Source organism: Schistocerca americana, chromosome 1, assembly GCF_021461395.2.
Source record: "Schistocerca americana isolate TAMUIC-IGC-003095 chromosome 1, iqSchAmer2.1, whole genome shotgun sequence".
Lineage (NCBI taxonomy): Eukaryota > Metazoa > Arthropoda > Insecta > Orthoptera > Acrididae > Schistocerca > Schistocerca americana.
The window spans coordinates 739,044,588-739,070,867 of NC_060119.1; the positions used below are offsets into that span (position 1 = coordinate 739,044,588).

General features: G+C 39.9%; 1 protein-coding gene and 1 non-coding gene across 2 annotated transcripts in view; one reads left to right on the plus strand and one right to left on the minus strand.

Annotated features, from left to right (window-relative positions):
• The window catches only part of LOC124545216 (lipopolysaccharide-induced tumor necrosis factor-alpha factor homolog), a 118,425-nt gene that overhangs the window by 11,642 nt on the left and 80,503 nt on the right, over nucleotides 1-26,280 (minus strand). Inside the window, exon 3 of the mRNA XM_047124088.1 lies at nucleotides 10,196-10,328. Coding sequence (XP_046980044.1) covers nucleotides 10,196-10,328 — 133 coding nt within the window. The remainder of the gene's footprint in view (nucleotides 1-10,195; nucleotides 10,329-26,280) is intronic.
• Trnat-ggu lies at nucleotides 25,427-25,499 on the plus strand. Its single transcript has one exon. It is a non-coding gene; the product is annotated as a tRNA-Thr (tRNA).

The following is a 26,280-nucleotide window of genomic DNA, read 5'->3' on the forward strand; positions in this document are numbered from 1 at the left end:
ATATGCAGTCTAACCAACGTTGAAGACCAAGAAAACATGGAGACTGTCAGACTACTGGGCTTCAAGATTGACAGCAAACTCTCCATGAATGATCACACTGCATATGTATGCACCAAACTTTCTCGTGTGATATACCTCCTGAGGAAGCTGAAGAGGGTAATAACTGATCAGTTTCTCACAATAGTCTACCATGCACTCTTCCAAAGCCACATTAGCTATGGACTGTTGTTGTGGGGACACTCCTCAGGCTGCAAAGATGTGTTGCTATTGCAAAAAAAAAAAAAAGCCATCAGAATCATATCCTCTAGCAAAAGACTGGACCACTGTAAGCCTATTTTCACCAGGCTAGGCATAATGTCTGTTTTTAGCCATTATGTAGTTTTTTTGCCTCATTTATATAAAAGAAAATCAAAGGAATTTTAGCATAAGACAAGAAATACATAATCACGACGCTCGCTGTAAGACGAACATTGAAGTGCCATGGTGTCGCCTATCAAGTACACAAGATAGCTTTCCAACAGTCGCCCTAAAAATGTACAATCAACTGCCTCCAGAAGTGAAATCCCTGCCACTTGAATTATTTCGGAGAAAATCGCTCAGGACTTGAAACAACATCCACTATATTCTTAGAAGAGTTTTTCAACAGTGGCTCTAGTGAATGGACAAAATAATAAATATTGTTATGTTTTATATATAATTTTGCCTAAATTTAATCTTCTTTATGTTCTCAGTTAACTGCACATTTAATTTTGTGTTTTACTTAAAGTACAGGGTTATTACAAATGATTGAAGCGATTTCACAGCTCTACAATAACTTTATTATTTGAGATATTTTCACAATGCTTTGCACACACATACAAAAACTCAAAAAGTTTTTTTAGGCATTCACAAATGTTTGGTATGTGCCCCTTTAGTGATTCGGCAGACATCAAGCCGATAATCAAGTTCCTCCCACACTCGGCGCAGCATGTCCCCATCAATGAGTTCCAAAGCATCATTGATGCGAGCTCGCAGTTCTGGCACGTTTCTTGGTAGAGGAGGTTTAAACACTGAATCTTTCACATAATCCCACAGAAAGAAATCGCATGGGGTTAAGTCGGGAGAGCGTGGAGGCCATGACATGAATTGCTGATCATGATCTCCACCACGAGCGATCCATTGGTTTTCCAGTCTCTTGTTTAAGGAATGCCGAACATCATGGTGGAAGTGTGATGGAGCACCATCCTGTTGAAAGATGAAGTCAGCGCTGTCGGTCTCCAGTAGTGGCATGAGCCAATTTTCCAGCATGTCCAGATACACGTGTCCTGTAAAGTTTTTTTCACAGAAGAAAAAGGGGCCGTAAACTTTAAACCGTGAGATTGCACAAAACACGTTAACTTTTGGTGAATTGCGAATTTGCTGCACGAATGCGTGAGGATTCTCTACTGCCCAGATTCACACATTGTGTCTGTTCACTTCACCATTAAGAAAAAATGTTGCTTCATCACTGAAAACAAGTTTCGCACTGAACGCATCCTCTTCCATGAGCTGTTGCAACCGCGCCGAAAATTCAAATCGTTTGACTTTGTCATCGGGTGTCAGGGCTTCTAGCAATTGTAAACGGTATGGCTTCTACTTTAGCCTTTTCCGTAAGATTTTCCAAACCGTCGGCTGTGGTACGTTTAGCTCCTTCCTTGCTTTATTCGTAGACTTCCGCGGGCTACGCGTGAAACTTGCCCACACGCATTCAACCGTTTCTTCGCTCACTGCAGGCTGACCCATTGATTTCCCCTTACAGAGGCATCCAGAAACTTTAAACTGCGCATACCATCACCGAATGGAGTTAGCAGTTGGTGGATCTTCGTTGAACTTCGTCCTGAATTGTCGTTGCACTGTTATGACTGACTGATGTGAGTGCATTTCAAGCACGACATACGCTTTCTCGGCTCCTGTCGCCATTTTGTCTCACTGCACTCTCGAGCGCTCTGGCAGCAGAAATCTGAATTGCGGCTTCAGCCGAACAAAACTTTATGAGTTTTTCTACGTATCCGTAGTGTGCCGTGACCATATGTCAATGAATGGAGCTACAGTGAATTTATGAAATTGCTTCAATCATTTGTAATAGCCCTGTATATATTTTGCCAAAACGAAACTTTATGTGTGTGATCTAGATGGTTTTGTAAACATTTTGCTTTGTGGTATTTTCATTTGCTGCTATGAAGTTTTACTTTCCTGTTTAGTTATATTTCATTTTCTCTATGTTCTATGTGTTTTTGTGCACTGCATAAATATTTACTTTTATTTGTAATATAAATTTTGTATATGGCGTTGTATAAATGTTAGTTGATAATCTTTGTATTTGTGATGCAGTCTGTCCAGCCATGGCTGGTAAACAACGAAGATATAGTAATAGTAATAAACTGACTTATGGTAATAACCATGCACATGTGCACACGGGAGGAGTTAAACCGCCGGCGGGAGGGGTCGCGCAGTTCACTATGTGGCGCCTCAAGCCACGTGGGCGCGGCCACTCCACATGGCATTAATACTTTATGAAGGATCATAACTAGGCATACAACTAAGGAGACTTATTTTATTTGGAAATATCTTAAGCTTAACATTGCAGATAAAGCCAATTTTAGAAGGATTTACCTGTTTTTTCACTCTAACTAGAGGATTCATTATTTTTGATGACTAACACTGATTTTTTGTCAGAAAGAGCTGCTAGAGTACAACTAGAGTTGCTGGGGTCCAATTTTAGATTATTTATCACAATACAGTTTCCAATAAGGATTGCTGGACACAGTCCAGGAGTCATTAATTTTATTTCAGCTCCAATTACTGTCACTGATTTGGATGTAAAGGCAATAGCTAAATATTAAGAATAAAACACACTAACTAGTTGATTTCACTTCATAGAAAAACAATTATGTATCATAGAAATGAACAATGACTCAATCATGGTGTTTATTAAAAACATATAGAAAGAATGCTGGCAAGAGATTTATGAAGTAGACTGTGCAAATGCATAATTTAACTCTTTCTTACATGTATTCCTAAAGCACTTTGAGGACTGTTTTCCCATAAAACAAGTCAGATAAAAATTAAGTAAAATGCCAAGGGATGGATAACACCTGGGATTAAAGTGCCCTGTGTTAGAAGAGAGAGCTCTATCTAATTCAGAGGATGAGGTTAATCAAAAATTGACATTCCATTACCACCAGTTTTTTAAAATCCTACAGTTATCATCTTCACTATCATGCCACACTGGGACATTTATAGTACTTCTCCATTTCACCTGCCTTTCAAACATTCTTCTTCCGTAACAGTTTTGTTCCAATCCTGCTTCCTTCTTCTTAAACTGGTTTTATCAAGTTAACTATCTCAGTTCTATCATTCAGTTTTTCTACTCCAATTTCCTCCCAACATCTTCATTTCTCACTCTGCTTGTCCTTGTTTCACCTAACATACTACGTAGGAATTTCATTTCAATGGCTTGGATTCTCCTCTCCTCTCTTCTTGTCACTGTACAGACCTCTGATGTATATGACAATATGGATATAAATTACATCTTCTACAGCAATTCCTTAACTTCATCCCCCCACCCCTCTCACTTCACCAGACTAGGAGCCTCGCATACTGGTAAAATACATTTACTTTTGTGCCCTTTTGCTAATTCATTCTGCATTTTTGCATTCTGTGTTATCTAATGTCCTAAATTTTTAAAGGTGTCTGCTGTTTCAATTTCCTGACTTTTAATATAAATTTGCACTTCCCCTTCTCTGTCTCCTTTGGTCACTATCATAGTTCTGCATTTCATGCCATATTTCTTGATTTTTTGTTTTTTGTTTTTTGTTTTTTTTTTTGTTTAATATCTAGTAGTTGTTGTGTAACCTTCCTGGTCATTCCCCACAACACAGTATCAATGGCAAATAGCAATAACTTCATCTCTATGAGATGCTTCTGTCTCTTTCATGATTTCATTTACCATCATTAAAAAATAATAATGGTGACAACACACTTTGTTGTTTCAACCCCATAACATTCCTACACCATTTAGCTCTCCCACTTGGGGCTGGACACAGTTGAAGTTTTTATCATACAATGCTTGAAGAATTTTGATTGTTAGTTTTAAAAGTTTTCCAATTCCCTTTCTCTTCAAACTTCCTCACTCCTTTCCTCTGGGGACACTATCATATGCTTTCAGTAAGTCAATGAATGTTATCAACAGATCTTTCCCATACACCCAATATCTTTCCATCAATTGCCTCATACTAAATATTGTGTCCAATGTCCAGTTTATACAATTCCGTACTGTAATTGGCATAACACAATTGATAAATAGAGACTATGAATGGAAGTCTGTTGCTAAGGTAGAATACTCAAAATTTCTGAGTGTGTGCATTGATGAGAAGTTTAATTGGAAGAAACACATTGATGATCTGCTGAAACGGTTAGGTTCAGCTACTTATGCTATTAGGGTTATTGCAAATTTTGGTGAAACATATCAGTAAATTAACCTACTATGCCTATTTTTATTCACTGCTTTTGTATGGCATCATATTTTGGGGCAATTCATCATTAAGAGAGAAAGTATTCATTGCACAAAGGCGTGTAATCAGCATAATAGCTGGAGCCCACCCAAGATCACCTTGCAGACATTTATTTAAGGAACTCAGAATATTCACAGTACCTTCACAATACATATATTCCCTTATGAAATTTGTCATTAATAACCCATCCCATTTCAAAAAGATCAGTGAAGTTCACAGCTACAACACTGTAAGAAAGGATGATTTTCACTATTCTGGATTAAATCTCACTTTGGCACAGAAAGGGGTGAATTATGCTGCCACAAAAATCTTTGGTCATTTGCCAATTCTTCAGGCACACAGTTTTTAGTCTACACGTATCTTAGCAGGCTATGTAAACACTGAAATCCAGTAGGTTTAGCTGCCTTTATCATTCCAACAGTTATTTCATCTATCCCACGTGCCTTTCTCGTTTTCATTCTTCTAATCACTAGTTGCACTTCTAACGTCCTAATATCTTTTTGTTTATGCAAGTCCATTTCCCCCCCCCCCCCCCACCATACGTCTGTTATCTTTCCATCACTATTTGTTGCATTTATTAGTTTGCCACAGTACTCTTGCCATCTTTTCCTTATCTCCTCTGGCTGTGTTACTTAGATTTCCGCTTTCAAACACAAGAAAAATAACAGTGTAAATGAAATCGAATTCCTACAAAATAACTGGGTACCAAAATTAATATTTACTTCTGTTCACAGTGTCAATGAACACTGCACTCATCAATAAACATCCAAATACAAATGCACTATATGATTCATCAACAAAAGTGGGTTTCAATATCAAAACAGGTCTAAGCAGATTACAAAATTAATTAGGCCGCTAAAAAATGTAAACTGGTGGTGTCTTCAGAAGATTATTAAAACTGTGTGCTGCTGCTACATCTATATACATACTCCACCATCATATGGTGCATGAGGGAGAGTACCTTGCAGCACTACTAGTCATTTCCTTTTCTGTTCCACTCGCAAATAGAACAAGGGAAAAACAACAATCTATGTGTCTCCTATGAGCCCTAATTTCTCTTATCTTCATGAACCTTCCATGAAATGTATATTGGTAGCAGTAGAACCATTCTGCAGTCAGCTTCAAATGCTGGTTCTCTAAATTTTCTCTGTCAAGTTTTGTGAAAAGAACATCTTCCCCTCAAGGGATTCTCATTTGAGTTCACAAACCATTGCCACAATACTCATGTGCTGACTGAACCTACTGATAACAAATCTAGCGAAGTGTCGCTGAATTGCTTTGATGTCTTCCTTTAATCTGAGCTGGTAGGGACCCCAAACACTCAATCAGTACTCAAGAATGGGTCGCAACAGTGTTCTGTAGAGGTCTCCTTTATAGATGAGCTATAGTTTCCTAAAATTCCCTCAATAAACTGAATTCCACCATTCACCTTCCCTACTACCGTCCTTATGGGCTCATTCCATTTCACATCACTTTCCAATGTTACGCCTAAATAGTGTCAAGCAGCACACTATCAATGCTGCAATAAAACATTATGGGACTGTTTTTCCTACTTCTCTGCATTAAGTTACATTTTTCTACATTTAGAGCAAGTTGCCATTCATCACACCAAATAGAAAAGCTACCTAAGTCATCTTCTATCCTACTACAGCCACTAAATGACGCGACTACCCTTAAGTTGCCATTGTAATCTGTAGTAATCTATCATTGACTCAGGGCATATTTTCTAACAGACTTAAATGCGATGTAGTAACATTCCTCTGAATGTAACTACAGAAAACAGTCCCCTAATTAAGGAGGCATTTTACCCTTCCAGTCTTTTTTAAAAATAGCTTTGAGGAAGTTATTTATGATAATTACTGAGTCACTTTTGTGAGTAGAAACTGTTAACCGTCTCCCAGGTTCTACTTACATAAAGAATTTTCCACAAGAAAGACATGTAAGACCCAAAAATAAAGTTCTGGAAGAGCTAAATAAGGCAAATTATCCAGTTGGGATATTCTGCAACCTCATCAAAACATTTGCCTGTGTAGACTTGGAAAATTAAAATGTTGCAGCTGTAAAGGAATCCCTTTTGCATGGATGAAGACCAGTTCATAACAGAAAGAAGGTAGGGTCAGTGCCATACCATGTGAAAGGAATGAAACTAACTTCGTAATGGAGGAAACTAAGAATCACATATAGGTCTGCTCCTGTTCTTAAACTATGTAAGTGATTTGCCAATGACTTTAAAGGTTGGTTCAAAAACTAAAGTTTGCTGTTGACACAACCATACGAACCAAAGGCATAATTCATTTTTACCAGGCACAGCTCTGATGATAGCTGTACAGGCCAACAGCAAATAAGTCTTAACACGTATTATGCAGTTCCAAACAAGAAACAACAGCCTGAAGTAGACATTAATGATCACACACTAAACAAGATGACTCACATTACTCAATTTATATCCGATACTTTTTGCATATGAACTGCAATAACCATATCTTTGCTATCACAAAGATAATTTTGTCTATAACAATACCAGAGAAGGAAAGTTGCTGCTCACCATATAGCGGAGATGCTGAGTCGCGATAGGCACAATAAAAAGATTGTACAACACACACACACACACACACACACACACACACACACACACACACACACACACACACACACACACACCTACGGTGTCAGAGAGCTGGCTGAGTGTGAGTGTGTGAGTGTGTGTGTGTGTGTGTGTGTGTGTGTGTGTGTGTGTGTGTGTGTGCGCGTGTGCGTGTGCAGTCTTGCACTTGCGTGCGCGGGCGTGCACGTGCGTGCATGTATGTATGTATGTATACATGGTATACATGTATGAATATAATAGAGGGAAACATTCCACGTGGGAAAAATTATATATAAAAACAAAGATGAGGTGACTTACCGAACGAAAGCGCTGGCAGGTCGATAGACGCACAAACAAACACAAACATACACACAAAATTCAAGCTTTCGCAACAGACTGTTGCCTCATCAGGAAAGAGGGAAGGAGAGGGAAAGACGGAAGGAGGAAGACTTACCTTAGGGGGAAAAAAGGACAGGTATACACTCGCACACACACACATATCCATCCACACATACAGACACAAGCAGACATATTTGGTCTTTAAATATTTCTGCTTGTGTCTGTATGTGTGGATGGATATGTGTGTGTGTGCGCGAGTGTATACCTGTCCTTTTTTCCCCCTAAGGTAAGTCTTTCCGCTCCCAGGATTGGAATGACTCCTTACCCTCACCCTAAAACCCACCTCCTTCCGTCTTTCCCTCTCCTTCCCTCTTTCCTGATGAGGCAACAGTTTGTTGCGAAAGCTTGAATTTTGTGTGTATGTTTGTGTTTGTTTGTGTGTCTATCGACCTGCCAGCGCTTTTGTATACATGTATGCGTATCTACTGCTGACAAAGGCCTTATGACCGAAAGCTTTAATGTATGAATCTTTTTGTTGTGCCTATCGTGACTCAGGGCTTTGCTATATGGTGAGTAGCAACTTTCCTTCTCTGATATTGTTACATTCCATCCTCGATTTTGCATTGTTTAATAGTTTTGTCTATTATCTGCAATGAAGCAAGGTTAACACAGCATGTAACAGGCCAGAAAGAGATGTAAAGAAGTGACGTTTGAGAATCAGATATGCTGGTGCAAATCATAGTCTAAGGTAGTGGGGGAAGTCATAGACAAATAGGGACAACAGATAAGAGTCATGTGATGTGTGTTGTTGAGTAAGCACATTTTCTGGCTTTGCAACCTTAATTTACTGAATTTTATATGACAATGAATACCCGAATTCTGTTATTATACAGGGTGTTACAAAAAGGTGCGGCCAAACTTTCAGGAAACATTCCTCACACACAAAGAAAGAAAAAATGTTACGTGGACATGTGTCCAGAAACGCTTACTTTCCATGTTAGAGCTCATTTTCTTACTTCTCTTCAAATCACATTAATCATGGAATGGAAACACACAGCAACAAAATGTACCAGCGTGACTTCAAACACTTTGTTACAGGAAATGTTCAAAATGTCCTCCGTTAGCGAGGATACATGCATCCACCCTCCGTCGCATGGAATCCCTGATGCGCTGATGCAGCCCTGGAGAATGGCGTATTGTATCACAGCCGTCCACAATACGAGCACGAAGAGTGTCTATTTGGTACTGGGGTTGCGTAGACAAAGAGCTTTCAAATGCCCCCATAAATGAAAGTCAAGAGGGTTGAGGTCAGGAGAGCATGGAGGCCATGGAATTGGTCCGCCTCTACCAATCCATCGGTCACCGAATCTGTTGTTGAGAAGCGTATGAACACTTCAACTGAAATGTGCAGGAGCTCCATCGTGCATGAACCACATGTTGTGTCGTACTTGTAAAGGCACATGTTCTAGCAGCACAGGTAGAGTATCCCGTATGAAATCATGATAATGTGCTCCATTGAGTGTATGTGGAAGAACAGGGGGCCCAATCAAGACATCACCAACAATGCCTGCCCAAACGTTCACAGAAAATCTGTGTTGATGATGTGATTGCACAATTGCGTGCGGATTCTCGTCAGCGCACACATCTTGTTTGTGAAAATTTACAATTTGATCACGTTGGAATGAAGCCTCATCCGTAAAGAGAACATTTACACTGAAATGAGGATTGACACTTTGTTGGATGAACCATTCACAGAAGAGAAGTGTACCCGTGGAGGCCAATCAGCTGCTGATAGTGCCTGCACACGCTGTACATGGTACGGAAACAACTGGTTCTCCCGTAGCACTCTCCATGCAGTGACGTAGTCAACGTTACCTTGTACAGCAGCAACTTCTCTGAAGCTGACATTAGGGTTATCGTCAACTGCACAAAGAATTGCCTCGTCCATTGCAGGTGTCCTCGTCGTTCTAGGTCTTCCCCAGTCGTGAGTCATAGGCTGGAATGTTCCATGCTCCCTAAGACGCTGATCAATTGCTTCGAACGTCTTCCTGTCAGGACACCTTCGTTCTGGAAATCTGTCTCAATACAAACGTAGCGCGCCACGGCTATTGCCCTGTGCTAATCCATACATCAAATGGGCATCTGCCAACTCCGCATTTGTAAACATTGCACTGACTGAAAAACCACGTTCGTGATGAACACTAAACTGTTGATGCTACGTACTGATGTGCTTGATGCTAGTACTGTAGAGCAATGAGTCGCATGTCAACACAAGCACCAAAATCAACATTACCTTGCTTCAACTGGGCCAACTGGCGGTGAATCGAGGAAGTATAGTACATACTGACGAAACTAAAATGAGCTCTAACATGGAAATTAAGTGTTTCTGGACACATGTCCACATAACATCTTTTCTTTATTTGTGTGTGGGGAATGTTTCCTGAAAGTTTGGCCGTACCTTTTTGTAACACCCTGTATTCTTGGAAAATTGTATGTACCACAGCATCCAGTGCCTCTCATGTGTACTTATTGCACTAGTCACTGTTAAGCCCTACAGCAGCTTTATTTCTGTAAACTGTTGTCAGATCACTTGTAACTGAAAGGACACAATGTATGTGGACTTAAATCTAATTAATAGAATAACTGATAAATAAAATTTTTGATGTGCACAGTTTTAAGCAGGACACACTAATCCTACATTTTGAAATAAGTAAAACTGGTAAGCCCGTTAAATACTTACAGGAAGACAAAAAGAAGAACTGCTACTACGTGTGTTTTTGTGTTGCTTCTGTATCTTATCTCAGTTGTTACAGTCTTGTGACATGATGGACACTGCAATGTTGTTGGCTCAGGTCCCAGCGGCGTGCTAATCACTGAAACAGTATGAAGCATGTGTCAACTACATAAAGAACTGATACGAAGTGTATCTCTCTCTCTCTCTCTCTAAAACACACACACAAAAGTAAAAGCAGTCTTCACCAAAAACTAGTCATGATATTTTTGTGATGGAAAAGATAAAGAGGACTGGCTGGTAACATGTTTAAATCTTGAGAGAAATCATTACTACACAGTTTTCACAATCTTAACTTCCCCATTTTCATTACCTATCTGGTTTCAATTCTCCAATCATCCCATACCAATTAGAATGCTATTTTTATGAAAAAAAAATCTGTATTTGTAAGTTCTAGAACTCTTTTTATATGTCTGCATCAACACCTACATACATATTCTGCAAACCATTGAAGTGCATGGCAGATGGTACTTCCCATTGCACCAGTCGTTTGGGATTCTACCCTTTCCATTCATGTATTGAGGATGGGTAACATGAATATTTAAATGAGTCTGTGTGCACCGCAATGAATCTAAACTTGGCCTCTCAAGCCCTACAGGAATGATACAAAAAATGGTCAAATGGCTCTGAGCACTATGGGACTTAACATCGGAGGTCATCAGTCCCCTAGACTTAGAACTACTTAAACCTAACTAACGTTAGGTCATTACACTCATTCATGCTCGAGGTAGGATTCGAACCTGCGACAATAGCGGTCATGTGGCTCCAGATTGAAGCACCTAGAACCGCACGGCGACACTGGCTGGCCAGGACTGATACACCAGGGACTGTATGTAGTACATTCGCAGAGTAATCACTTAAAGCCGGTACTTTAATCTTTATAAGTAGGTTTTTGTGAGATATTTTGCATCTATCTTCAAATGTCTGCCGTTTCAGTTTGTTCAGCATCTCTGCAGCAGTCTCACATGGGTTCAACAAACCTGTGTATCCTTGGTGCCCTTTTCTGTATACATTCAATGTACTCCATCAGTCGTATTTGATATGGACCCTACAAATTTTAGCAATCTTCTAAGGTTGGTTACATGAATGATTTGCAAGCAATCTCCATTGTAGATTGACTTCATTCCCTACAGAGCTTTTTTTTATCTAATACATGTTGTTTCGACTCATACGATATCACAATGCATCATCATGCACCATTTGACATTTGTTGCTGGATATGTCTCCATATATTATGATCCTCAGCTATAAACATTCCTCGTACTCCGGTATGTATTCAAATGATATCATTGATTTCTTTTTTTCCTCTCTTGGGAACTTCTCTGTTTCCTATGCGATCAATTCACCTTCCTACATGCCCTCCCTCCCCCCCCCCCCCCCCTTTCATTTTATTTTCAGTTCAGTTATGATTACTTGTTCTACTCTGGTCTCGCCACTGTCTGTGTGTTTATTTTCCTGTATTTGTCAGTAATTCCTTGTATACATCTCTCTATTGCACACTGACCAACCCTCAGTTTTGCGATCAGCTTTGCAGTGAAAATCCAAGCCTTTAGAAAAAAAACTGTTGTATACGCTGATCACAAAAATTCCATTTGAGTCACATCAAGAATTTATATTTCCAGTTTCTATTTACTTTACCAAAAAAATGTCAAGCCATTTTTCCTTTTCTGTTTATATGTTTGGCTGTCTTCAGCTGCTCTGTATGCTAAGACTCAACTAATTCCACAACTTCAATGCTACTTCATACTATTTTCATTTCAATGTGTTATTTATATATTATTTTAGACTGATTTCCAAACTTTTCTATTGCTTTCATTATTGAAGTTTATCTGAAACAGAGGTGAAACAGAGATGTTTAAGACGTGTTATATTAGTGCAGTGTTTTGTGGTTTACGGTCTGAAAACTTCCTCAAAGGCAGCTTAAATAGTTTGGACAATATAGAATCTCCTTGCCCGATTCTTCTTTTAGTTCAGAATTTCCCACAATCAAAATGAAGGTCTAACGTGAGCTGTAGCATTGACATCAGATTTTTCAGTATTCTAACATAGGCTGAATCTATCTCTTATTTATCAAAGGCTTTGAGAGCTGATTTTGTTAAAACTGAGTAACAATTTATGAATCTTTGACAAAGTGGTAGTTCATAGTCACAGCTATGTTCTATAAGTTTATTCAGAATTTTCAAAGGTTCTAGTGGACAATTTCCACATCTAAAACCAAATAGTTCCCATGCCTGGTTATGAACCATCATTTTTCCAATGCACTTGGCGATAATTTTAGTGAATGTGTTGTACATTAGTCAGAGGGGGCTGGTAGACTCAGTTTTTTTTAATTTGTCATTTATATTAAGTAAAATAATTTCCAAGGTATCCCAGTTTTGATGAGTTAGATTTCTTTGTACCAGGGTTGACTGGGAAACCATTTTGTGTGTTCCTTCAGTTTTGCTCAACCTCCAGCTTTAACCATTTCTGTTAAAATGGCATCATCTGTCAGCACCATTCTTACATACTCTGCATTTTTGTACATCTTATCCGGCATTACAGGCACTTGCAGAATACTGTTATTGTTATTACTAACTCTCTCTGCATTTCTTATAAATATCTTTAACAATACCAACATTTAGAACCAGCTTGGAATGCTTGAAACATTCTTCTCCATAGCTGGTTATGTGCCAACAGCAATCATAACCGATGAAACCTGGTGTGTAATCAATGTAAGTTATTGTTGTTACACTTTTCTCTTATTTTCAACTTTTTCATTTTAATAAATTTTCTGTGTACTTTCTTGTATGATATTGACTTTTGTCTGATTCAGCTTATTCTGCCTTATTGTTGTTCACTTGAAATTCTCACCTACTCTCTATTAGCTGTGTAACTGCTACACTATGACTTTCGTTACATAATGATTATATTGTTAGAAATCTTTCTTGTCTTTAAGTGGGCATTACATGGTGGAACTGTAGTTAGTTGTCTAGTTCTTATTCAACAGTTTCCAAGTTTATAGTACTTTGGCTACAAAAGAGTGGCAAACTTCCATCAAAGAATGTGCTTATTTCCGCACATACGCAGGCAGGATGCAAGAGCTAAATTTTCCACCCTGCGTAACTTTCTATCCGTTAAAGGTATTCGTACCTCTTTTCACCCAGACGAATAGTGAGTGACAAGTGCTTCACGAAACAGAGGCTAACGCATTTTTTGCAACTTTGTTAATCACTAAAATCCAAGCATTAACATTATTTAACTTAACTATGACCTTTCTTTCTTCCACTAAATATCAGAATTCAGAACTGTGCGAGACAAATACAGAGATTTAACACTATTGTAGGTCTGACAAGAAATACTGAATGTGAGGAGTGTCGTGCTGTTGTTGTGGCCGTTTGAATGGCAAGCCGCCGAGATTATGCCACTATCAGTATGTACGAAGGCTACTCACACACTTTTGATGGAGACCTCGGAAAAATAGAGTTAAGCCATTAATTTTTTTATTTAATATGTCTGCACGCTTGACACAGTGAAATCCCCGCACCATTGCACCGTGGTACGCCGCTTCCCGGCGCAGCCCGCTGACACGGTAGATTAACGGGTATAATTCATTTTCGGGAGGAGCATAACTGTCGCCAGCTGTGTCAGGCCAATGCAGCCGGCTAAAGAAGTCTAATGGATTGGTCTGACACAGTTGCAACATGTCCGCGCTGCTGTCGAAGACTGCTTTAGTCATCTGGATTAACCTGACACGGCTGCAACATTTCCGCCGCTACTGTAAATGAATCACCACTACGACATTCAATTTTATCACCTGAAGATACTCTGAATCCTCTTCCGTATCGCTCACGTAGGGATCGCGAAGAGAAGATTTGGCTAATTTCAGCACACAGGGAGGCATTTAGCCGTAACTCACGGGGTGACGTTTCTGTAACGTCTACTGCGAGGTGGGCCTCTGGGTTCCCTACGTTTAAACCGACATTATACGTGTTGTCTAAATGAAGTTTGTTTATTTTATTGCACGAAATAAAGCATGCAGCATTTAACTATTTATCATAAAAAATTACATACATTTTCGAGTTTTTTTTTTTTAAATAGTACACGTGAATGGACTGTTAGAAAACAGAATTTTTCATTCCGAAAAATTGTATTATCTTTGTTGCAACTACATTTCCATAAAACTAAATTCACATAAAGATTCCACTCAATACGTATAAAAAGTCAACAAAATTGACATTCAGTATTGGGATCTACATTTTTCTTAATCACCACTCAAAACACATTTGATTTTAACTAAAACTAAGTATTTTGTTGGGGAGACAGGCCGATCCACATCAAAATTGTGCTGAAGTTCATCTGAATGTTGTTCTTGCTCGATAGAACAGTGATCACTGGCTATTGTACAATCGTAGTCTTTTGCGTCTATATCTTGATCCGTGTCAATGACACCTTTCTGTACGGTCTAGGAGACACTAACACCTGTCCATTCCGCCACAACAGCCCTTGGAGACGAGTTCAGAGTGGTTTGCAAGGTATGTATGCATATACAAGTAGAGCTATAGCCAACCAGCAAACAAAAAATTATGTAACCTTAGTTTTTTCGAAGTGATAGTTAAAATTCTATGACTACGCTTCTTATGTATATGGCTCAACTAAATGGTGGAAAGTGTGAATACAATGCTGGAATGTAAGATAAGCGAACATCTATACCCTATAATGAATGGAACTACTGTCTGATTTTAGCGAAGAGGAGTATTCTCCGCCTCGTAAATACAGTGACACGGGGAGAGGAGGGTGTGAAACAGCAAGTCTTATCCTAACAGCGCACTTCTACGGCATAGTTGTGCTTAATAATGAGCATCTACAAAAGCAGGCCTCACTATGAACAGGAATCTTTCCTCACCGATAATGAGACGCAGGTAATGTCCACTATGGACCAATTAAGAAAATTCATTTTACAATGAGAAAACTTGACACACCATAGCAAAATAAAACACAGTATTAAACTACGCTCGCTACTGCACACAGTCTTGTTTGCTACTTAACGATGGAGCATAACACTAGTAGCCCAAAGCTGCTCGCTATGACGCCGAGACATCAGGAAATGAGCGTGCACTGTACGTCTTTGCCATTAACACAAACATATAAGCCTTTCTACCGCGTAGTGAGAGTACTGTAGAGTGAAATTTCCTAAAATTAAAAAATCATCAACTCTTACGACTGTGCCTTTCACATTATTGGTCACTTCCATACTGGCCTTGCTTCATGATAGGGCATTACGGATCAGCACAGAGTGTATCAACCGACGCAACATAGTTAATCAAAAAAAGACCAAATGACACGATGGACACTTTTTATTAATTTTCTACTCGCATAATAGAACACTAGACTCGTACACAAATATCTTAAAATAAACTTCAGCTTTTACACCTACGCGGAACACTCTCCATCGCTTATCCAGGTGCTATGGTGAAACATCTGAAACTATCAGCGATATTACAAGTCCAGAACGAAATGAGGTTACTTCTTGGCAACAGAAAGAGTTACTAGTAAATATGTTTCGATTTTCGTACGCTTTCGTATTTTATATCCCTGCGAATATTTTACAAGTTACTGTACTGTAGATATTTTACACACACTTGACACCTCATGCATTATCATTTTGGTGAAACTTCGAATGAGGACACTTTGTGTGCCCAGTTCCAAAAGGACAATGTTATCAGTCTGCTGTAAATCATCATTTTGCTGAAACTAATCCTTGTCGAGCTTGAATGCAAAAGAAACATATGACGTCAGCTGTAAAAAGAAAATATTGCGAGTCTGCAGTATGTGATTATGGAAAAGCCATTATTTGCAGAATTTAAACACATCACCGAAGTTTCAATCGCTCCACTATCCTCTGTTCCGTAAATTCAGATTATAGCAAGTGCTATAGCCGCCTTAAGGCAATTAAACAAAGTTTTTTAACACAGTACGTCCTAGTCAGGAATCTAGTCTCATTCCTCTTGACCTATGTAGGAAAAGACACTGTATCTTCACAGTCTAACTGTATTTTCTTTGAGAATTCACAGATATTAATGACACGCGAAACTGTAGAACAAACGACGTTAATATTCTTAAAAAAATCACAATAAAATTATTTGTATTCGAGATATCTAATTAACTCACCAAAGGTGGTATAGCAGAGGCCTCGATGTCACAAATGTGTTAACGGTAAACAAAACATGTCTATGGTCGAAGTTAACTTTGTTTCGGACGGAGCTGCTAAATTTTGAAATGCGGAGTGTCGACTTCGAAAACATTCCCTCTGAAAAAATGACATGAAAATTTGCTATTTTCTTATCAGACGCAAACAAAAAGTACGATATCTTGTCATACATAGAATTCCATTTCACGGACTAGAAGACACTGAAGCAATTAGAAAAATCTGTATGAACCTAAGAGCCACTGTGCTTCGTTTCTTAATTAGTTTCTTCATTCAAACTCGACACGTGCTGATTTCACCAGAATATAATACAGGAAGTGATTGGGATAGAAAATTAACAAGCGTACGAAAATCCCAGCAACCCCTGCTCTTTCTTCATGACTGTCCCTGTGATCTCTTAAGACAGTACTAAAACATTTCCTCTTACGTTCTTACGTGCGTATTGTGAATGAAATTCATGAGATTCGTACTCGCGATTACACTAAGAGATAACTTGTTGAGTATCTTCGTACAAAGGCAGATATTTTGGACTGTGCTACTAATACACTCTCGACATTTTCCAGACAACGAATGTTTCTTTGTACGCCGCAGCTTCTCGAAATACCACACTTCAATCGATTTTCCTTGCAGCCATTTTCTATACCCGAAGGACACTGCAGAAATGAGTTCTCAAAGCCATTTATTTCTAACGGACTTCCAAATAAAATTCTACTTGGTTTAAGCCTAGGGGGAAAGGTTAAAGGTCCAAGTGGCCTTTTGGGGCGGCAAGCTGAGGGGGGCATCACAGGCAACAAGGTGCAAATTTTGTACTCAGGGTGCGAATTAGTAGCGAAAACTGACAGGGGTGAAAGTATACGATAATACTTGTAGAAGCGACAGCGTTCTAGTAACTTAGGGCAGCAAATGTGCCGTTTGCGAGGTAACTGTGGATGTGTGTTTCATCTACATCTGGAGTGATTGTGTGGGTCATCGCTAGTGAGAGGGAAGTGAGTGAAAGAGTGTAACCTTACAGGTTTCTTCCTCACTGGGTGACTGTTTTAGTCATTTTACGCACATTCGTTTCTTTCAATGTGTGTAAGGGCGTTGATAAACTCGGCGTTGAGCGCCCTTAATCTCCAAACACACACACACACACACACACACACACACACACACACACACACACCCACTATGCAAACCACTGCGAGAGGCACATCCAACTGTACCCGTTATCAGGGTTTTCTTTTTGCAATTGCATCCAAGAATGGAGCTCAAGAAGAATGATTGTTTGAATGACTCCGTGCGTGTTGTAATTATCGTAATCTTGTCCTCACGATCCCTACTGGAGCGATTTGTAGGGGCTTGCAGTATAGTCCTAGAATCATTTAAAGCCGGTTCTCGAAACTTTCCAAGTAGGCTTCCTCGGGATAGTTTACGTTTATCTTCGAGAGTCTTCCAGCCCAGTTGTTTCAGCATCTCTGTGAGACACTCCTAAGGATCAAACAAATTTGTGACCATTCGTGCTGCCTTTCTCTGTATACCCTACGTTTGATATCCCGTTTTGTCCTATTCGGTACGAGTGCCACACATTTGAGCAAAATTCTCTAACCGGTTGGGCGAGTGATTCGTAAGCAATCTCCTTTGTAGATTGACTGTATTTCCCCAGTATTCTACCAATAAACCAAAGTCTTGCATCTGCTTTACCCACGACTGAGCCTATATGCTCATTCCAATTCGTATCGCCACATGGTATTACAGCCAGGTATTTGTTCGAGTTAACCGATTCCTACTGTGACTCACTAATGTCGTAGTCATAGAATACTATGTTTTTTCGTTTTGTGAAATGAACAGTCTTACATTTCTGAACTTTGAAGCGAGTTGCCAGTTTTTGCACACCTTTGAAATCTTCAAGATTTGACTGAATACTTACTCAGCTTCTTTCAGACAGTACTTCGTTATAGATGACTGCATTATCTGCAAAAATTCTGAGGTTACTATTACTATTGTCCGCAAGGCCACAGTTACTTCTACATCTGACTATGACTCCATCCAAGATAACTTGCTGCATCCTCCCTCCCAAGAAATGCTCATTCTGTCACAAATTTCACTTTATGTCCCATACGACCGTGCTTTTGACAGTGGGCATAGGCGTGATACTGAGTCAAATACTATACGGAAACCAAGAAGCACTGCATCCAGCTGACTGCCTTGATCCAAAACTTTCAGTATGTCACGTGAGAAAAGGGCGAGTTGGGTTTCGCATGATCGATGTTTACGGAATCCATGCTGGTTGGCATGGAAGAGGCCATTCTGTTCGAGGCACCACATTAACTCAGAATATATTCTAAGATTCTAAAACAAATCGCTATCAAGGATATTGTACGGTAGTTTTGTGAATCACTTCTACTACCTTTCTTGTAAATGGGTGAGATCTGTTGTTTCTTCCAACTAGGGGGCACAGTTGTTTCTTCGAGGGATCTACGATAGATTATAGGGGCTAACTCAGTCGCAAATTCATTGTAGAATCTGACGAGATCCAATGGGTGCTGGTGCTTTGCTCAGTTTTAATGATTTCAGCTGTTTCTCAACGCCAATGGTGCTAGACTTACTTTACTCATCTTTTCAATGATACAAGGATTAAATTGGGGCAACACTCCTGGGGTTTCCTTTGTACAGAAATTTTTGAAAACGGGGGTAAGCATTTCTGATTTGAAACTTCCTGGCAGATTAAAACTGTGTGCTCGACCGAGACTCGAACTCGGGACCTTTGCCCGCGAAAGGCAAAGGTCCCGAGTTCGAGTCTCGGTCGGGCACACAGTTTTAATCTGCCAGGAAGTTTCACATCAGCGCACACTCCGCTGCAGAGTGAAAATCTCATTCTGGATTTCTGATTTGGTTTGCCATACTCAGTTGCAGTTTCTGCCTCACCCACGAGTGATTTTGACGCTAACTTTGTTCTTAACAGTCTTTACATACAACCACAATTTCTTCGGGTTTTGTGAAACAACATTTGACAATATTCCGTTACGGCAGCCACTGAAGGCTTCATACATTGCCGCCTTGACAGCCAATGGGTTCCATTTAGCATCTTTCTATACTCATAGGTGTAAAACCTATTCTTTAGACTGACCGTATGCCGTTGAGGGTGCCTACCATTGTGAACTGTTCTACTGGGCACATATCTGGCCAGTGCAGGATCAATTGTTCCTTTAAACTTGATCCATAGTTCCTCTACCTGCTCCGCTCCTGCCCTGTGCTAAAAGTTTCAAGCCGCCGCTGACTTCGGTATGAAACATTGTGCTGGTTAGTCCAAATGTATTTTCGAATAAATCCCCATATATGATCTCACAATTCACCCGAGGCCTGCCTTAAAAAAAATAAAATACTACTTCACCACGTTACATGTTACAAATTATTGTACACTCCCTCTTATTAAAGGAGGTGTTTCTCGTGTCATCTTCATATTAGGAAACAATGCTGTACCCGTCTCTACAGTGTGCTACAAATTCTTTTAAATACCCCGCATCATCTTTCATATCTTAACAAGATTAAAATCTGCAGTTCCACTTCCTCATCCGTATCGGCGGGAGTGTTGTACACCTCACTTTTGTGACCGACACTAGACAAGAAACTCTAGAAGATTGTGGTCCGCTGACATCTGACGCCAAGGTACAGGTTGTGTTTGGACCTATCCATCTCAGACCATATTGGCGCGGTACGTGCAGTCTTACAGCGGCAACAAAATAGCCTGTATCTCATGAGGCGTGTACCACATTCCACAACGTTGTAAAATGTGATCTACGCCATGAGCGAAATTTAAGCCCAGTGAGATGGGGCTTTATCGAAAAATGTGCGTTTCAAATACATTTGTACTAAATAGAACAATATTTCATATTGAAATCAGTGACGGCTCAGACCACACACTCGCAATTGTAACGCAAACGGTTCGTTTTGTGGACCCATGAGCAGTGAAATGTTTCTGCTATTGCGTATTTGCACACTCGTCAGTTTTCGCTATGAATTGTGATCCACACTGTACTTATAACAATTTTTTGTTTACTAAAAGCGTTTAAAGATATCTTGAATGAGTTTAGACGGAAATGGACTGTTTTTTCTCTTGATATGTAGCACTGGAGTAAGATTTAGAAATTTATTTCTGTTACAGAGGAATGCCCATGTAGTGCTTTTTTTTTTTTAACTAGGAAATGAAGGAAAAGGTTGTCAGTGTTCATAGAAAAGGTTCTGTTCGAATAAACCTCTCCTACCTGCTGGTGACGTAAACATTTCCACTACCGTATAGTCGACATATTCGTGTCGTGAGAGTCAGCAACTTTATTGATATTTAAGGTAAGAATTATCTATTGTTGAGTATCAGCTGCACGTTTTAATTAGATTACATATTTCGATCACTTAGGATCATCTTCAGATCCAAGCAGTTACATCAGCAACCCATCTTATCTACTCAGTACCCCATGTCAGAGACAGTTCTCCAATACGAGAGTTGGAACTTAAATAGTGGCAACTATTTATTTACAGCTCGTACAAAATACATGTGTGTTTCAGAGTTTTACTGACCTTCAAAGTAGTCACCAGCATTGTGCATAACCTGTCGCCAGCGATGTGAATGTCGTAGGATACTCTTAGCAGAACTAGTTGTGTTGACAGTTCGAGCGGCGCGGTTTATTGCCCGACGAATTTGTGACAGTTCTGAAGCGAATGCCGTGAAGTGTTTCCTTCAGTTTGGAAATTGAGTTGAACTCAGGGAGGCTTAAGTCATGGGAGTGTAGAAGGTGATATAGCACTTAGCAGCCCCACCAGTCAAACAAATCAGTAACAGCTTGCACTGTACATGTTTGAGCATTGTCCTGCAAAATGATGGTCAGGTCCTGCAGAAAGTGTCATCACCTCTGTCTCTAAGGTGGTCGTAGGTTGTGTTCCAAAATTGAACAGGAGCGGCTATTTACAAGTGATGTCTGCATGTTGTTTGTTCCTCTTGTCTTGCCCTTCGTTGGTCTACTGTGGTTTTTTCCCCAACTGTGCAGAAATGTACACGCAGTCACTCACTCTGTCTAAGTGAAATAAAAACATGTAAAACATCAAAACGTGGTTGAGTGTGTGTGAATTTCTGAGCGATGGAGAAGGCCCAACACCATGAAACCATGGACAATGCAGGGCAAGAAGAGCAGAACGCACACAGATGTTACACACAACAGCAAAGTAAATAGTTGCATCTGAAAACGAGAAACGCGTCGTGGTATCTATGAAAAAACATAACTGGTGCACTGTTATTATTAGATCGTTAACGACACATTTATATTTTTTCGAAAAACGTCGATAATAGTGAACGAAATAACGTTGTTATAATTTCGAGAGGATTATGCTTTCATTTCCTGCTCTCTGTGTGTCTAATCGCACTCAAGGTCTAAATGCATAGGTGGTGGAAAACCTATTCACAGCTTAGTTGTCAAGCCTTTCTGGAGCATTCGCAAAACGGCTAAATTCGACGAGCAGTAAACGTGGGCTACTCAAGGTTTGGTTAGCATTATCTCAGGATCTGCTGAAGGCAACACTTCGGCTCAGTTGTAAGTAGTATGCCGATATTCAAGGTTCACATACATGAAGCTTCTGTTCTGGTGTGTGTAAATATTTTTTACCTACTGTAGCTACAAATCGCTCGACCTGCTGCGAATTTCGCGCAGTAGTAGCTTTTCTGTTGGAAACACTAAATAATTCACTAAAATCGTGGAAACTGATAGTCACTTGACAAGTTTTATGGACAGTAAGATTTGGCGCTTGCTACAACGTAGAGAAGAGCGAACGCAACATCCTGTGAAGGAGGCGTTGGCCTCGCTTATTTATGTCGTCAACACTCAAATTTATGGCTTTCGATGGAAAGTTTTCTACTGCTAATGGCTCCTGAAAGTCAGGGTAGAATACCTCGTCCCTATGACGTGGATCCCGTAAGCATTGGTCTAGATCCTTCGTCGAACAAGAAATATTCCCATTCCCTCCCTATTTCCTATCTGTGTAACTAGAATCTTCTTTCACAAATCAGAAAAAAACACGGTTATCGACTGCGTCGTTTTCTGCACAAACGATGGATGAACTCCACAGTCAACAGAAGATATATTCATTAGCTCCTTAACAAAAGTCTTAACTAACGGCCTCATGGAAGAGGAATTAATAGCGATATGTCATGAGGTTTTTGTACAAGAGAAGAAACGACCCGCAAGTTAAGTATGTTCAATTTAAAAGATGAATATGCTTACTGCTAAGTCCCTCATCATGCGTTCTCTCTCTCTCGCTCTCTCCTACACACCCACGCACAGCCACACACACGCACACGCACAGACACACACACGCACACACACAGACACACACACACACACAGACACACACACGCGCACACACAGACACACACACAGACACACACAGACACACACACATAGATTTTTAGAATCACCATAGAAACTTGTCTGCTTTGATTTATTTACATACTTGGGTATAATTAATGCCAAGTGGAAACAGACTCTTATCCATGTTTTTACCAGTACTTAAAAATACCTTAAAATTAATTACTGGAGCTTTTGTTAAGCTCCCAAACTTTTCGGAAACGGTCTGATGACTGCACAGGAAGATCCTTGCGCGTACTGTAATTAAGATAAAATTTTAATCTTATACTATAGCACACAGGATAATGAATTTATTGCGTCAGCTAGGCATCGAAGTCACAACTCGATAAAGTATTAGCTGAAAACGCGAACAGCGGTTTTAGGAAATGAGAGCGCATGTCGATTAGAAAACGAGAAGTGGGATTCAGAACGGCAGAATCATGCTAGCACAGGTCAGATACCACGCCGCAATTTTATCAAGTATTTCGACTCAGACGTGGTGTATGGTAGGCAATAATATAATAGGAAATTTGTAGCCTCGCTGGTGAAACTATGACTTAATAAAACAAATTTAAGTAACGGTTTTTTCGAATCTATTATTACCATCTCATTTCCGTTACCTGAAAGTGCAGAGGTGGAAGATGAGGGCACAAAGCTGGCAATTACAAACACTGCTGTACTCTATTCCTTTACTTATATGCCTTATTTAGCATTAATTTTAAGATAAAGGCATAAAACCGTTCAAACTGAACCTGTGTCAGAAGTTCACAACCGCTAACGATGAAATATGTTGAACAGTCTCTCTAATTCGTACACACGAGGCAAGTGAAGATACTTGTCTGCTAGAAGAACTCGAGCTGTCTGGGCACTGGTCTCTTGAACATGTGTCACTTAAGAAATACACATACGTCGAAGTTATTCATCCATAAAACAGTAGTCTACAGCAGGCGAAGACATGTTGAAATGTCCTTCCGCCATTGTTGATTTTTTTTGTCTGTCCATTTTGTCGTCTCTCTAACCCTCACGAAAATAATGCCGCGACACTGTCTCCAACAAAACTGCGACTGATATGTTATATCATACTAAATGTTTATAAACAGTTTCTTCATCTTCTTCTTGTCGAACGTCAGTAGTGATGTCTAACAGGACAGCAGTGCAGAAGGAATCAATAGTAGAAAAGAAGTTGAATTGTCAGAGCAAGAGTGCGAAATATTAGGGAAAGTAAAGTATACCAGATGAGATAGAAATAAGAAAACAAATAGATAGGATGAGAAAAACATGGATAGTGTTGATAATAGGATAGAGAAACTGTTTAACTTTTGGACAGAAGAAAAAACAGTTGGGATATGCTGAGAGGAAAGCTACGCCAATGGTAACAGATAAAGTTTCAATCTCTACTTGGATGCACAGCGGTTTTAGGGACGCAAGGTACAAGGTAGTCTGTTCCAGAGTCGTATGTCTGAAACGATGAAGGACACCGCTCGAGCGTGTGGGATCGATAGGATGGCGGAACAGGTGACACTGAACTACGCAAAGAACGGGAGCATGAAAGGATTGCCGAAACAGTTACAGAAATACTGAATAACCTCACCTGGCACACAGTCGAAAAAGTCAACTAATCACTGGCTCTGAGCACTATGGGACACTGTGGTCATCAGTCCCCTAGAACTTAGAACTACTTAAACCTAACTAACCTAAGGACGTCACACACATCCATGCCCGAAACAGGATTCGAACCTGCGACCGTAGCGGTCGCGCGGTTCCAGACTGAAGCGCCTAGAACGGCTCGGCCACAACGGCCGGCTAATTAATCACTGGCGAAGACAGATTACTTCAGGAACCAGTTTCCAGGAAGTAAATTGCAGATATTCCTCAGGCCTCGAAGTATCTAAGTATCGAGATGGGCAATATAAAGTTTAAATTTAATGCCAGTTCACACAGGATGGAGGGAACTGATCTTTTCCCTCCAGCCGCGAATGGAATACGAAGAATGTCACAGTACGGAGCAACATCCACTACGCGCAATATGTATCATTCACAGGAAGCAGGTGAATGCGTAGAACACCAACATAGAGCCTCCAGCATTCGTTATCTTCTCCTTCGACTTTCTTATCACATTTCCGTTTGACTTACGCAACCGTCTCCTACGTACAAGTTTACATAAAGTGCATTCTGGTTATAACAAGTTATTCCAGTTCATGAATTAATAATTTCTTGAAAAAATTAGAGAACCATGGCGCCATAACAGCACTGCAAAAAATACATAAGAAGCAAGGAATGTGAAAATAATGCAGTAATTGAGAAAGGAGGGACAAAGAATTATAATCTATGCTACATTTTATTCAATTTGTGCATTGAGCGAGCAATAAAAAAATCATGGTGACATTTGGAAAAAGAATTAAAGTGCCAGATTAATAAAAACTTCAATGTTTTCCTAAGACACTGTACTTCTGTCAAAGACGGCAAAATATAAGAAAGATCCGTCGAACGGAATGAATATTACGTATGCCACGAGTAATGAGAATAATGGGCAGAGGCACTACATTAATAATCTGTGGGTATGTTAAGAATTTGGGCGTGATGGGAGGCGTGCTGGCGTAATCCACACAGCTGCGATGATCTCTGTGTCCGGATGGCTTAGTGGTCAGAGCATCTGCCTGGTAAGCAGGAGACCCGGGTTCGAATACCGATCGAACAAATTTTCAGCTTTCCCTGTTAATTTAAATCAATGCCCAAAAAATGGTTCAACATCAGCCCCTAGACTTAGAACTACTTAAACCTAACTAACTTTAGGACATCACACACATCCGTGCCCGAGGCAGGATTTGAACCTACGACCGTAGCGGTCGCACGGTTCCAGACTGCAGCACCTAGAACCGCTCGGTCACACCGGCCGGCAAATCTATGCCCACTTGCACCCATTGTCTGTAATTCGATTGTGTCGTAATGAATAGGATCCGGAAAAGAGATTTTAAAATGAACATCGAAAAAAGTACATGAAGGAGAATGAAATGTTTATGTCCACGCTGTACTGCTAATTGGATCAGGAAATGAGGCGCTATAAATAGTAGATGAGGTTGGCTATTGGGCAACAAAAACTGATGATGGCAGCGCTAAATTGGTTATAAACTAAAGACCGCAAATGCCAATAAAAGGTTTTCCGAAAGAAAGCTATATTGTAACACCTAATATAAATTTAAGTTGTTGGAAGTCTATTCTGAAAGCATTTGTCTGGGGTGTAGCCTTACATGAAAGTAAAACAGTACAGACAAGAGGAGAATAGCACTTTTAAAACGAGGTGACACAGAAGAATGCAGAAGATCAGACGGATTGATCAAGGAATTAGTGAAGAGGTACTAAATCAAATCGAGGAGAAAAGAAATTTACGGCACAACTTCACTAAAAGAAGGGAGAGTTTTAGGAAACAGATCCTGAGGCATGAAGAAATCATTAATTTGGTAAAGGACGGAAGGGCGGGG